Genomic DNA, 13,762 nt, shown 5'->3' with positions numbered 1-13,762 from the left:
CAAGAGCACTGTGTATAAAGTTTGGATGTATTTTTAATGTACAGTGGAAGAAACTTAATTACAAATATGCATGTAATTTCTAGAAAGTATGTTCCCCGTCGTTAAGTAGAGAGCGCTATATTGCATGATCTCAAAGCAGCTGATAAAGGAAAGTATCATAAGAGTACTTGTGTGTCTGCCCAAGAAGAGTCATAAAAGGAGAGCCAGTGGAAGAGTGGCATAAATTCTTCAATTATTGGCAAAAAGTCAGTGTCAGCTTCCTGATTTTTGTGGTTGGGATTAGTTGTTTGAAAAATAACAATCGAAAGGGACTGACATTCGTATTTAAGAGCTACCAAATTGTATATCACTTGACCACATTAGAGCTGGAATAACATGATACTAATCGTCATGTTTATGAAATCGTTAACTAGTACAATTCAAAATGAGATACCACGGGGAAGGGTTTGTTGTTGTTTTTAGGTGCAAAGATATACAGTGGGCCATCTCTATTCTGCCCATTACAAGTATTGAAATCCGGATTTTAGTGTTATAAGCCACTGTACTCCTGTAGGGCAATTAAAAATAAGATACTCGATAAGGTAGCTAATTTTCATTGAAAAATATAAAAGTAACTAGCCAACTTATAGTATGTTAAGAGAAACAGTTTTATGCAATGCTTTAATTTAGTGATGAATGTGCTAACTTTGACAGAAGTGGAATACACATAAGTGAATGTATCTGTAGAAAGTTAAATCACTTAAATTTCAAACATCCAATGAATCCAGTTAATGTCTTGTTTGTGGATGTCACGAAGAAATACATTAATTTAATGGCATATTTGTATATATTTAACGCGACTACTGTTTCAAACATAAGGCATTCCAGTGGTTGATACATCATAAAATACTGGAGAAACTTCAAGAATGCATTGAATGTACAAGAACAGACAACTATAGTTTTTGTCATAAAAATTAGATCATTAACCTTAGTGCTAAAATCACCCCTGGCCCACAACATTCTTTAGTAGATCAGTTATATAAAACTAAAATTGTTAAACCTAGATGGCAAAATGAATGAAGGACTGTTGAGCCAATTACATTGTAAGCAGGACAATCATATTTGAATAGTGCAATCACCATCAGTGAGGAGCAATTCGTGTGTATTGCCAGGTCATTGAAAAATCTGCAAAATCGAAGAAGTCCTGGCCTCCCCAGAAAGCTTATTTTTGTAAATAAACTGATTTTTTTAAACATTTCGCGCAAAGCTACTCGAGGGCTATCTGCGCTAGCCGTCCCTGATTTAGCAGTGTAAGACTAGAGGAAAGGCAGTTAGTCATCATCACTCACGGGCAACTCTTGGACTACTCTTTTACCAACGAATTGGGATTGACCATCACATTATAACGCCCCTATAGCTTAAAGGGCGAGCATGTTTGGTGCGACGGGGATGCGAACCCGCGATCTTCAGATTACGAGTCGCACGCCCTAACCCACCTGTCCATGCCGGGCCCGTAAATATAGTGATATTATATTACTTCGAAGTTAAGAAACACTGTTTTTCACATTTTTCCTAATCTGAAAATTAGGGGGCGTCTTAAATTCTAGGTATTATTTTTCACTCTTCGAAAGTCTCGAAAACATAACTTTCTTGAAGAAGAAATATCTTTGAAAAAATGCTGCATTAACAAATAGATTTGACTATATATATATATTTTAAAAACTCAGCTTACAAAACTAAATAAATACGTACAAAACGTCAAATTTGCCAATGCTAGAGCCTCTATCGTTGTAGTTGGATATCACAGTCCTCACTCTTGCCTGACTTTCCTGTTGTTTAGACGCTAGTTTATTGTGTTTTTTATTTCTATTGCGTTTTTTCACCCATGGAAAAGCGTTTTACGTTGGATGCCGAATTTAAAAGAAACGTTATTTTGTGCGCCGAACAGATTGGGGATCGTGCAACCGGTAAAAAGTATACAGTGAGTGAGACATTCATTGTTCATCAAATATTCAACATTTGTACACTTATACTCATTTTCTGAACGTGTAGCACCAATGATGTGCAGGTAGACAATCAGCTTTGGAACGCAGTGAGACCCTACATGGCCAGGTGGTTAAGGAACTAGACTCGTAATTCGAGGGTCGCGGATTCGGATATCTGTCACACCAAACATGCTCGCCCTTTCAAGAGAGGGGCGTTATAATGTGACAGTCAATCCCGCTATTCGTTGGTGAAAGAGTAACCCAAGAGTTGGTGGTGGGTGGTGATGACTAACTGCCTTCCCTCTAGTCTAACACTGCTAAATTAGGGACGGCTAGCGCAGATAACTCTCGTGTAGGTTTGCGCAAAATTCAGAAACAGACAAACATGTATTAACTTAAAATTAGTTTATATATTATTATTAATGCCATCCCTATTGTTTCACTTCAATATATACATTAAACAAAGTTTTTGAACACCTAAAATTGCTATTTAATCCATAACAGATTGACTAATTGGTATAGCATACTCCACATATACATACATTTACTTATATTAAAAATACATAGTCTTTAAAATGAGTTAACCTAAAGTATTAAATGTTAGATATTTATTCTACGCAACATATTTATATCTATAATAATAATTAAATGGACCATTTCAAATCACTTTATACGTAAAATATTCAAACTGTATATACTATCATCCAAACCACATAAACTAAACTGCAACTGCACTCAATTTATAATTTCTTATATAACCATTTTCTTATTATTACGTCTGTATGCTTTATAAAGAACTTTTCTAAATGAAACACTTGGCGTAGAATGGATCTATTCACTTATCTACACTTTCTGCTTTTTTTATTATAGGAGCTAAGTGAAATAAATATCAACATTTACTACTTTATGTTTTGTTCCACATTGAAAATTAACAAACATTTTATGTTACAGTAGAAATTATTTGATATAAAATAAAACTATAAAAGAACGTGTACAAAACTTTGAATCTGTATACATACGAAATGTCTGAATGAATATTGTAAGAAACGATTAAACGCTACCAATTTATTTTGCACGTCCACATATACTATAAAGGTCAGTTCGTGGTGTGTATTACAGAATGAATACCAACCTTGTCAGGAACTCTGATATTGTAAACTTTAAGGTTTTACGCATACGAAAAAGCATATACTTGTTAAACTGACAACATACGTAAAGACATGAAACAATTCGAATTCTGGTGATATACGTTATATGCCATATTCAGAAAAAATTCATCTTTTCTAATAGCTCGAATGAACAATTTTATGCAATACGCACTATTTATACAGTGCATTTCAAAATTTACTCAAGCAATTCGAATATATTAGTTTAACTCATAATATATATAGAGGGCTGTTTTTTATTTTAACCTAAGATCTTGCCCAAACGAAAACTAACTAGTAAGAAAATATTCAGTTTGCCTTTTGTTATGATTCTCATGTCTGGTTTTACCCTCTAATTATTAAACTGTATTAGAAAATCATTCTTGCTCAAACTGCATACAGTAACATCAACATTATATATTTTTAATACGTTCTGATTAAAGAAAAAGCAAACGTTCGACACTGTTTTCGAGGTCTAGATCGTTAAGCTTGACCCACGACCTTAAGTGTCAACATGAAGAAGGCAATTTGTGAATGTAACGTAAAACAATGTAGCAATGAAACACTTGAAATGTTCTAGACGCGTTTGTGAATGTTGTAATTTAACTGTAGGGATTAAGCTGGGTCCAAGACAGATGAGGGAAGAATTTATTTGAAAATACCTATATCGATTTGGCATACCAGCTAAATTGGAGATTCATTAGTTGATTGGTACATTAAGAGTGTAACATAAAAAAAGGATACAATAATACCGTTATCTTCATAAAGGAGGACTGGGATCATGTATGAAAAATTATTAGTTTCAATAATTAGTGAAACTTACGACATAATAAAGCCCAAAGGTACAGTGTTTAAGTTGAAGTACATACATGATGTATTACAAGATGATTTTCCTGGCGATTCTTAAATTTAAAATGTTATTTCTGTAATGAAGAGTAAGTATAAGAAGGATGGTATGACGACCAGTACGGTACCACAACATTATAATCTATATAGATGCATTAATGCCACATGTGCATTAATATTTCTTTTACTTTCGTTTTTGAAGTTGTGCCGAGCTTTATTCATGGAGATCTATCAAAATAACCCTTATTCCCTTTTAACTAGCTCATTTTCCTTGCCACACAGTTTAAAGCAGCCTAATGAAAGGCTTTTGCCCGAAAAGTTGCACACTGATATAAAATTTTTGTCATAGACGTCTGTTTTACTAATTTTGGACATTTTTTTTTCATTATTTCGTTCGTTCTTCTCGTAGACACGTTAAGAAATGCATTGCCTTGCCAAGTACATACGATGTGACTTTTAAACCTAAGTCATACAGCTAATCTGTTCCATCCGCTATGAAGAAACACAGGCAAAATGTTTGATGTATTCTGGATAAAACAGTAGCTCATTGGAATAGCCATGGCAGGGTTGGAGTTTGTGTTTTTTCATAATTTTCTAGATCAATCAATAATACTTGTATACAGAATAATAACCTGTTTTTAACCGATATGTTTTTGTTCAGTTGACTAGAGTAAAATGATGTATCTTTAGACCAGTGGTTTTTAACCTTTTTCAGTGTTTGCACCCCTTTCAAATCAGTAATCATTTCTTGCACCCCCTGGAAACTTAAATATAAAAAAAGCTAAAAATATAAAGCATACTCTTATGTAAAAATATAGATTTGCTTTAATTATTCATGGGCATCCTTGCACCCCTTGGGAATCATCTTCGCACCCCTGGTTAAGAATCCCTGCTTTAGACGAATCATCAAAAACTGAAATAAAAACCTTAGAATTACGCGTTGGAAATCATGCTAGTAATAAAGTTCTTACTGTTAGCAGAGATCGATTGAAAAGAAAAACTGTTACAATGAATAAGAATGATGACAGCTTTAGTTACACTAAGTCCAAGCTTCACTATGTATACACCTACATAGTTGTTTATTATTAAACTCAAATGGCTGTCTGTGCTCTGTCATCATGGTTATCGAAACCAGGTTTCTAACGGTATAAGTCCGAAGACAGATCGTTGTGCCACTGGGGATGCTATATAGATTCATTCAAAATCAATGTAAGCTTCTGCTGACCTGTCTGGACAAGGATCTGAGCAGTGAATACTCTTTTGTGATTATCGATATTGAAGAGATTGTCAAGTTCGAGCGTCATCTAGAGATTGAAATCCGTATTATTTCATTAAATAACTAGAATCGTGTTATCTGAAAAGGCTCTTCCCGTGAGTATAAAAATTTCCTTTGACGTCACAAAAAACCATATTGAAGCTATAACAAGCATGAAGTGTTTCCTTGAGATAAGTTTTATTGTTGAGACTGTGACACGAAATTTGCACGCTCAATAAATATATATATTTTTCTATTTCTTGTAAGGTATGTTACCCTAGCATCTGCACAACTTGTACAAGATTTTATAAATCAACAGTATGCTATAATCGGTATAATTTTAAGATGAAAAACAAAACTCTCTCTCGTCTTGTGACATGTTGTAAAAATACACATCATGCTTCACAATCCTGGGGAGACACAGAATTACCAGTATGAAGAAAGTACGTGTGCATCGTATAAAACTTATGTCATAGCGATTACGTTTTCTTCAGTGTAACGAGTTTAAATATCCTTCACAAAAATATGTGTTTTTGAGACAGAAACACCTGAGTGAATTACTGCATGATTCTCACGTTGAGAGAAATATTTCTGTTAATATTTCCTTTCAAAGTAACAGAGAAGAGTATACACCCATAATATGAATGTATTTAATGGTCACTTTATTTTGAATTACTTTATTTACCAAGGCACTAAACCAGATATTGTCATCAATGGCGGTAAAATGTCTCAAGGCCAGGACTATTGAGAACTTCAAAATTCTTATGGCTTTATTCCTATTTCCAAAAGGAAATATTACAGAAGAAATACTCTCCTTATTTGTTATGCACGCCAATGATTAATCAGTGTTTTTTATTGAACAGGATCATTTTTATCATGAGAGAGAAATGCACAATATAATCTTAAGTTTTTAATGTATTATTGTGTTCAAGAATATCAAAGATAACTCTCATATAATAATTTTGACGAGACAAATGCTTCCGATTCGTCAAAATAATGCACAATATAATCTTAAGTTTTTAATGCATTATTGTGTTCACGAATATCAAAGATAAATCTCAGATAATAATTTTGACGAGACAAATGCTTCCGATTCGTCTAAAATATTTTTAAAAAAGCTTATTAAGATACAGTTCAGTAAACCTTTGGTAAGTTTCTTACTGATTTGAAACCACTAAATAAATGCACATCATGTTTTAACATACATCCATTGATTAACATGACTGTGGCCAGGTCTGGAATGTCGTGATCGTTAGAACACTCGACTCACAGTATGTTGATTGCTGGTTTGAATTCCATCATCAAACAGCCATGGGGACGTTATAATTTTTGCTGGTAAATGTTAGCCCAAGAGTTGTCAGTGGTTGGTGCTAGATAGTTGTCGTTCTTCTAGTCTTTTATCTCTAAATTAGAGATGGATATCGCAAATAGACATACTTTGGCTTAGCACAAAGTTCAACAAACAATCTGCTGTTGCTATGATATAACAAAAAAGAATTTTACTTAAATGGTTTTTCACCTTACTAGAAGGAAATTCCTTGTTGTGATGACAAATTAGTCCTACTTTTAGAGAAAAAATATGGTAATCCAGATAAAATTAAATAGTGCTAATTATGGAGACGAATTGTAAAGTAAATAATGTCTGATTAAAATCAGATGATAAAATGTATTTATTCTAATCCTACTCACCCTACTAGTCACAGTGGAGTACCACCTTTTTCTAGACCTGTAAAAGTATTCGGTTAATGCATCGGTCTAAAACAGTTCAAAGACTGGCTGAATCACAACCCATAGGGATCGACAGACTTTATAAATATGCATGAGACGTTCCGCTCAATGATAAAAAGGTGCGACACTAGTCAAAACTTTCAAATAAATTTAAAAAAAGAAGTAGAAAAATATGTAAACTTCGAATTGACGTAGGAATAGAATCTATTAATCATCTGTTTCAACATTTTTTCAGGGTACAAGACATTCACTTATTTACTGTAAGAAATGAAACAAAAATGTCTATAGTACAATGATTTAATCGTAGTTATTAAACTAGAATGTAGCACTACTTTACACATCACGAAACTTACAAGTTTCTGTCTGTATTGAAAAATCTAGTTAAATCCTCTATCAATCGTATAATCACAAAGTTAAAAATAAAACCAACGGAAATAAGTTACTCCAATCGATCTGTCGACTGGAAAGCTCTCTACAAATCCTCTTCTAAAAAAAACTTTAAGTTCATAATGGGTGATCAAGTATGTACTACAAAATGAAGTGTCAACTTTAGAAGGCATATACGTCTGAATGAATAGATAAAATCTTTTCGGTTCATAAGAGATTGAACAAAAATCCCCCATTGAACAAACAATGAGACTATATTTGAAAAATCTTAAGCGGAACATTTTAAGAATCTGAAATGCAACGAGTAATCCAGTTCTCCAGCTGTAAAAGAAGTACTGTGAGAACGAGGAAGAAGTGAAAACAAACAATATTCAGTAAAATGGAAAAGATGTTCCAACAAATGTAATGGCTAAATCCCTTAACATATCTGAATCGTCTGTTGTCACAAAATATAAAGAATAGAGTACTTTAGAAAGGCTTTTTCTAAAAAATAGGTAGTTAGTCACATCAGCACAGTTTGATTTTGTAATAATGTAGTTTATGTTGTGAAACAATATGCTGTTACTGCAAAACAGAAAATCGGACTTGGTGGTCACTATCGTACATGTTGTAATTTAAAAAGTAGTGAATTTTCATTTTGTATGTCGCCTTACGAGCACATATTCACGTGTTCAAGTAAGATACATATTTATCTATCAAATAACAAATCTGCTCGATTGAGTTGAGATCGGAGTTCTGTAGAGATCATTGCATCATTTGACCGATTCCAGCAGATTCTTTCTACAGCTAAAACGAACTATTTAACCTAAATCAAAAACACAGAATATTTGCTCAAACTAAGAAATAAAAAACATTGAGTCCAGGGTTTTTGACAGGTACTCATGACCTTCCTATGACACGAAATGTTATGTCAATACACAGAGTCTGCGATAGCCCTTTTTTCTTTCCTATGAATATTGTCCTTTTTGTTTCAATGGTTAACAAAGGGCGAAACAAGTTCAGGGGATGACTACCTAGATCCATGTAGAAAATTGACAAAATAGATGGAATCGGCATGTAAATAATGAAGATATCTCTGCTTCTGCCATTTTGTTTCTGCATTTCTCTATTTTCTCAAATAGATACTCGACTGAATGATGAACTCATCTCTTCATCTTACAATGTTTGTGCTTAAAAGTCCGAAATCGAAACTTTACTGGAGAAGATAAGACAAGTTATTTATTTTCGTTTATGTGAATAAAGGACACTGCAGAGAGTTTTGAAGATCTCGGCTTTAATGATGGTTACAATGATGAAACAAAAGATCGATACAAAGTTAGAAAGCCGAAATTATCTAAGATTCGGGAATTATTTTGCAGAATAAATTCTAACCCAATAAGGTAACATCTTTTATGAAGTGAAGACGCATTTTGTATTATGTCCAATGATGAAATGGGATTCAAGGTTGTTTCCTATACGTTTCTATCCATATAAGCTAGAAAGGTGAAGATCAGTTCACCCCTCATTCTGACACGTGCTAAAGCATTTCAGTAAGGAAAGGCTATATGTGCTTTGAAATATATAGTGTGGAAGGCATTTTCAATTTCACAGGAAACTTGTAAGCCTATATTAATAATGCAGTTTTAAATAAGGTACCTGCGCATCTTATAATAAGACGTTTTGACAACAATGAATTTTACGAACGTTGGAAGTAATATCAGTACGATTCAAAACATTATAATACCAATTTCATGGTAATCAATATGGATGGAAACATATTGTAGCTAGGCCTTTACAAACTGATTTAGCGCCTGATATATTTGCACAAAGTTATCCAACGTTACTTAGCTGAATAGGTAAAGCAGTTTCAAGATTAATGAATTGATATAGCTATGACGGATACTCAATAGTTCATACACTGTTTACTTTTGATTTGACACTCGATCTATCTACCAGAGATTTAAAATCTAATTTGAGATGCGTTTTGGTAGGGCATTATCTAACACTATAAATTTTCTCACATATGCAGAATTTTAGTTCACTTAGTTACCAGGGGCACAGCGGCATGTATGAGGACTTACAATGCTAGAAACCGGGTTTCGATACTCGTGGTGGACAAATCACAGATAGCTTATTGTGTAGCTTTGTGCTTAATTACAAACAAACAGTTCATTTAATTATTTTAAAGTATTATCAGTCCAGAAACATCTTAAATGATATCTAAAGAATTAAAACTTTAGGAATTTAATTGTCATTTTCACAAGACTTAAATACACGAGACAATCTCTGAGGTAAGTTTGATCAACTTCCTGAATTGCAGCAATACATATCTGAACCATTAATTTCAATCCGAATAATCAGCCACGCATTCACTTGGTTATATCTACTTTTGTCGAGATGAAAAAGATAAAGGTTTTTATCCATATGGACTATCTCCTCATTACCTCAACTTAAGATGGTAAATTGCAAATAACCAGCTAAACACGATGTACAATAGAAAGGTATCGCATGAACCTTATCGGCTGCTTTGTGTATTATATTTGGTGACACGTGCAAAAAACAAAAACTTCTAATTAAATTTACATCATATAAAGATAGTGCACAGCGGTATGGCTGAGGACTTGGAACGCTAGAAACCGGGTTTCAATGCACGTGGTGAGCAGAGCATAAATAGCCCATTGTGTAGCTTTTGCTTAACTTCAAATAAACAAAGACAAATAAAGATAATAACGGTATGTTTGATACAATCTTGCTTAAAAATGCTTTCACGCGAAAACAACTTTAAAAAAAGTTTTCTTCTTGAAGACTAAATGACATGTCTTCTTTCATCCTGGAATTTTCCAATCACGATTAAAATAAAATTCATTACAATGTAATCACATGTAGAGACACCTTGATATGTAATGACACTCTATGTGACATAACATGAATAAATAATGTCATTTCTTCTAGTTACTCAATTTAAAACTATCCGCGCCTCCTGGCACATCATGGAACTATTCGTCTTTTAGATCCACTTTGTGGATTTGTGACATTACGTGGTCTTAAATGATATCTCAGCAGCGTGGCCTTTCTAATTTTCACCTAACGACAATTCCCAGCAAACTGGTTCTTTGGGATGGTAAAATGCAAGCCTTAATAACTCATCATTCTTAAAGCTCTCCCGCGGTTTCAAAGTACCTAATACAGTTTTTCTGCAGCATCAGGATGGAAACCGTAAACTGTTGGTTTCATAGATCAGAGACACTAATTATTTTACCATACTAGGCCTTATCGGAAGTATCAAAGTGTATGAATACTACCATATACAATTAAGTGTATGATTATTATCCCTTATGCGGGCTCGGCATGACCAGGTGGGTTAAGGCATTCGACACGTAATCTGAGGGTCGCGGGTTCGAATCCTCGTCGCGCCAAACATGTTCGCTCTTTCAGCCGTCGGGGCGTTATAATGTGACGGTCAATCCCACTATTCGTTGGTAAAAGAGTAGCCCAAGAGTTGGCGGTGGGTGGTGATGACTAGCTGCATTTCCTCTAGTCTTACACTGCTAAATTAGGGACGGCTAGCGTAGATAGCCCTCGTGTAGCTTTGCGCGAAATTCAAAAAGACATACAAACATCCATCATGCGGTATTCAACATTCAATTTGAATGCTGTAAAGTATAATGTAGTTGAGTGTTTTGGAAGAGAGAAATAGGAAATAAGAACATCCTGGCGTAACCATTTCGTTTTCTTATCATGGTACATAGTGGATTTTGCTGATGTATAACATTTACACTTATATAACGAAAAGTAAAGTTATTGTTACTGCATAAGACAAATTTTTGCATGAGTGTGACATCAAAATAAAGAAGTTTTAGAAATTTAGAGACTTTGAATTTTATTTTCAGGTTGCATGTGTCATATGATATCCTGAACTTGTAAACTTTTGAAACCGGTAACAGTACAGCCTAGTATTAATCTACACCCAAAAATTGATCAGTAATACGCATATAAAGTTTTGAAACCGGTAACAGCATAGCCTGGTATTAACCCATACCCAAAATTTTATCAGTAATGCACATGGGAACTTTTGAAACCGTTAACAACAAAGCCTGGTACGAACCGAACCCTAACTTAAACCAGTTATAACCAACATTATGCTTTGCTTCAAGTACTGAAAACTATTTATGCAAATAGACACTAAAATACCTATATCATCATATGCGTGCAACTAACCAGATGATTTGAAAAAATCAAAGAATAGCTGGGCTGCAAAAACGTTAAGTAACCTATCTGTAATTTGACAACAAGCATTATGATTGTATTCACCTTTGCTTGGTCATGATGATTTTCAAGTCCGATTGCAAACATAACCCGCTTCATTGACTCATAGAAAAAGAAAATATTGCTACCACACTTACTTTGTTGATGACCGTAGGTCCTATGATCTGCTTTGGTTGGCTGTGTACTGGAAGTTTCATGAAAAACGTTTTAAGTCAGACTGCTCATACGTAGTGCTAGCAATCCGTAGATTTTCGAGATAATCTTGATGGGAGAAGATAAAACAAGCACCGGTAAAAATGTGAGTACAGGTTTAATTCAAATACAAAACGAAACATTTAACTTCCTGATTTCCGGTACGTGGGAGGAAGTGATGCAAGACAAGTTCAGTCTTAACGTTTGTTTTAAATTAAAAAGTACTGGTTAAGTTTACCATACATTACGCACACTTTACAGTATTTAGTATATAATGATCTGGTAGGTTTCTATCTAACAAATGTTCTAAAATTGAGCTTTAGTTACCGGAAAATTTTAACTAAAAAAGTAAACTCTTTTCTACAGTAAGGATTGTTTCAGACATGTAGGATACTGAAGATTTCGTAATAATGTTCTATCTGAGTGAATGTTTCATTGAGGAACATCAGCGGTTAGTCTTAATACGTATAACGCAAAAAACTAGGTTTCGATACCTATGATAGACATAGCACGAATAACTATTGTGTGGCTTTGTGCTTAAAAAGAAACAAATAAACAAACACTAATCAACGGTATTTCAAACTACGCAATGAACTATCTGCGTTATCTCTAAAGCTTACCAATGAGTCCTTGGGGATAGGGGGTGTTAGTTTGGAAATTTTACTTCCTATAAGATATCTGGTTGTTGATATCTTACATACATCCACATAAAACGTTAGTTTGAAAAGTTTGACAGACCGGTGTGAGTCCAACCTGATCTTACTTTAAAACATCTCACGATGGTTTCTACATGTTCTAAGAATGGAGAAAGCAACATTCACTTTCCACATATAGATTCAGGCTTTAAGAATTAATTGTTTAAATGTTAATAGTTTATTCATCGTAAAGAGTAAACAGCAACAAACATCTGTTCGAGGAATGAATAAAAAAGACTTGGTAATAACTAAGTAATTGAAATTATTCGACTGAATTATTTAATACAGTTTTTCACATTAGTGTTTAATATGGAAATCTTCCTATTCTTAGAAAGTCTCCAGTGGCACAGCGGTATGTCTGCGAACTTACAACGATGTAAATCGAGTTTCCATACAGGCTGAGTACAGATAGCATTTTGTATGGCTTTGTATTTAATTACAAGTGAACATGTATAACGGGCTTGGAGTTAGAAATGGAAGTAGTTGACTTTCCCGAAACCAACCTATCATGCTATGAATTTTGTTGTGTTTCCCAAAACCAAGTTATCGTATTATGAATTTCGTTTTGTTTCACAAAACCAAGCTCTCAAGTTACATGCTATATTGTTCTTTTCAAAACCAGTCAGCATGGACTTAGCTGCCACTTTCGTATCACGTCCAAGCTAACAGACAAGTAGCAGACACGCAAGCTATTCGTTATGCCACACCGTACCTTGATTATATATCAAAATATCTCTGCTTTCAAGGTATTTGGAGTAGACATTACAATTTGTTTCTTTTTTTTTCTTTCTGCTTTAAACGGCTTTTAGTTATTTGGAAGAAGTGTTCATTATGTGAGACTTAATGAACCTCATCATCTACTTTTTCACACGGGTCTATGTCCTTTCGCTAAATTTTAAACACTAAGCAACTTTATTATTTCGAGTTTTATTGTTTTACAAAACTAAATAATTTAACTGATGAATTATGCTATTTTTCCTTGTAGAATTATTTCTCTTGGCGATACGTAACAGTAGCATAACCACACTGTACTTTAGTATGACCTTTCATTTAATTCATTTGTTGGAAAACGAAATCTAATAATAACGATTTTAGCCACGGCAACCACTGTAATCATTTTTAATGGTTGTATGTTTCGGAATTATACAGCAGCAAATCAATTAGAACAGTCAATAAAAACATACTTTAATACATTGAATTAACAGTAAAATTAGTATAAGAAAGAAATTTATGATATTTAAACTTGCTTTTCTCAAAATTTTTGAATCTATACAACCATAAATTGGGATTTAAAATTTTCTGAAC

The 13,762-nt window shown here is 33.8% G+C and overlaps 1 protein-coding gene across 4 annotated transcripts in view; it reads left to right on the top strand.

Annotated features, from left to right (window-relative positions):
* Positions 1 to 11,696: 11,696 nt before the first annotated feature.
* The window catches only part of LOC143234380 (sodium- and chloride-dependent glycine transporter 2-like), an 80,854-nt gene continuing 78,788 nt past the window's right edge, over positions 11,697 to 13,762 (top strand). For all 4 annotated transcript variants that reach the window (XM_076471699.1, XM_076471696.1, XM_076471697.1 and 1 more), the window contains exon 1: positions 11,697 to 11,868. In XM_076471699.1, coding sequence (XP_076327814.1) covers positions 11,836 to 11,868 — 33 coding nt within the window. In that variant the 5' untranslated portion in view covers positions 11,697 to 11,835. The remainder of the gene's footprint in view (positions 11,869 to 13,762) is intronic.

Source organism: Tachypleus tridentatus, chromosome 12, assembly GCF_004210375.1.
Source record: "Tachypleus tridentatus isolate NWPU-2018 chromosome 12, ASM421037v1, whole genome shotgun sequence".
Classification (NCBI taxonomy): Eukaryota; Metazoa; Arthropoda; class Merostomata; order Xiphosura; family Limulidae; genus Tachypleus; species Tachypleus tridentatus.
The sequence above is the reverse complement of the archived record's forward strand: the minus strand, read 5'-3'. Positions and strand labels throughout refer to the sequence as shown.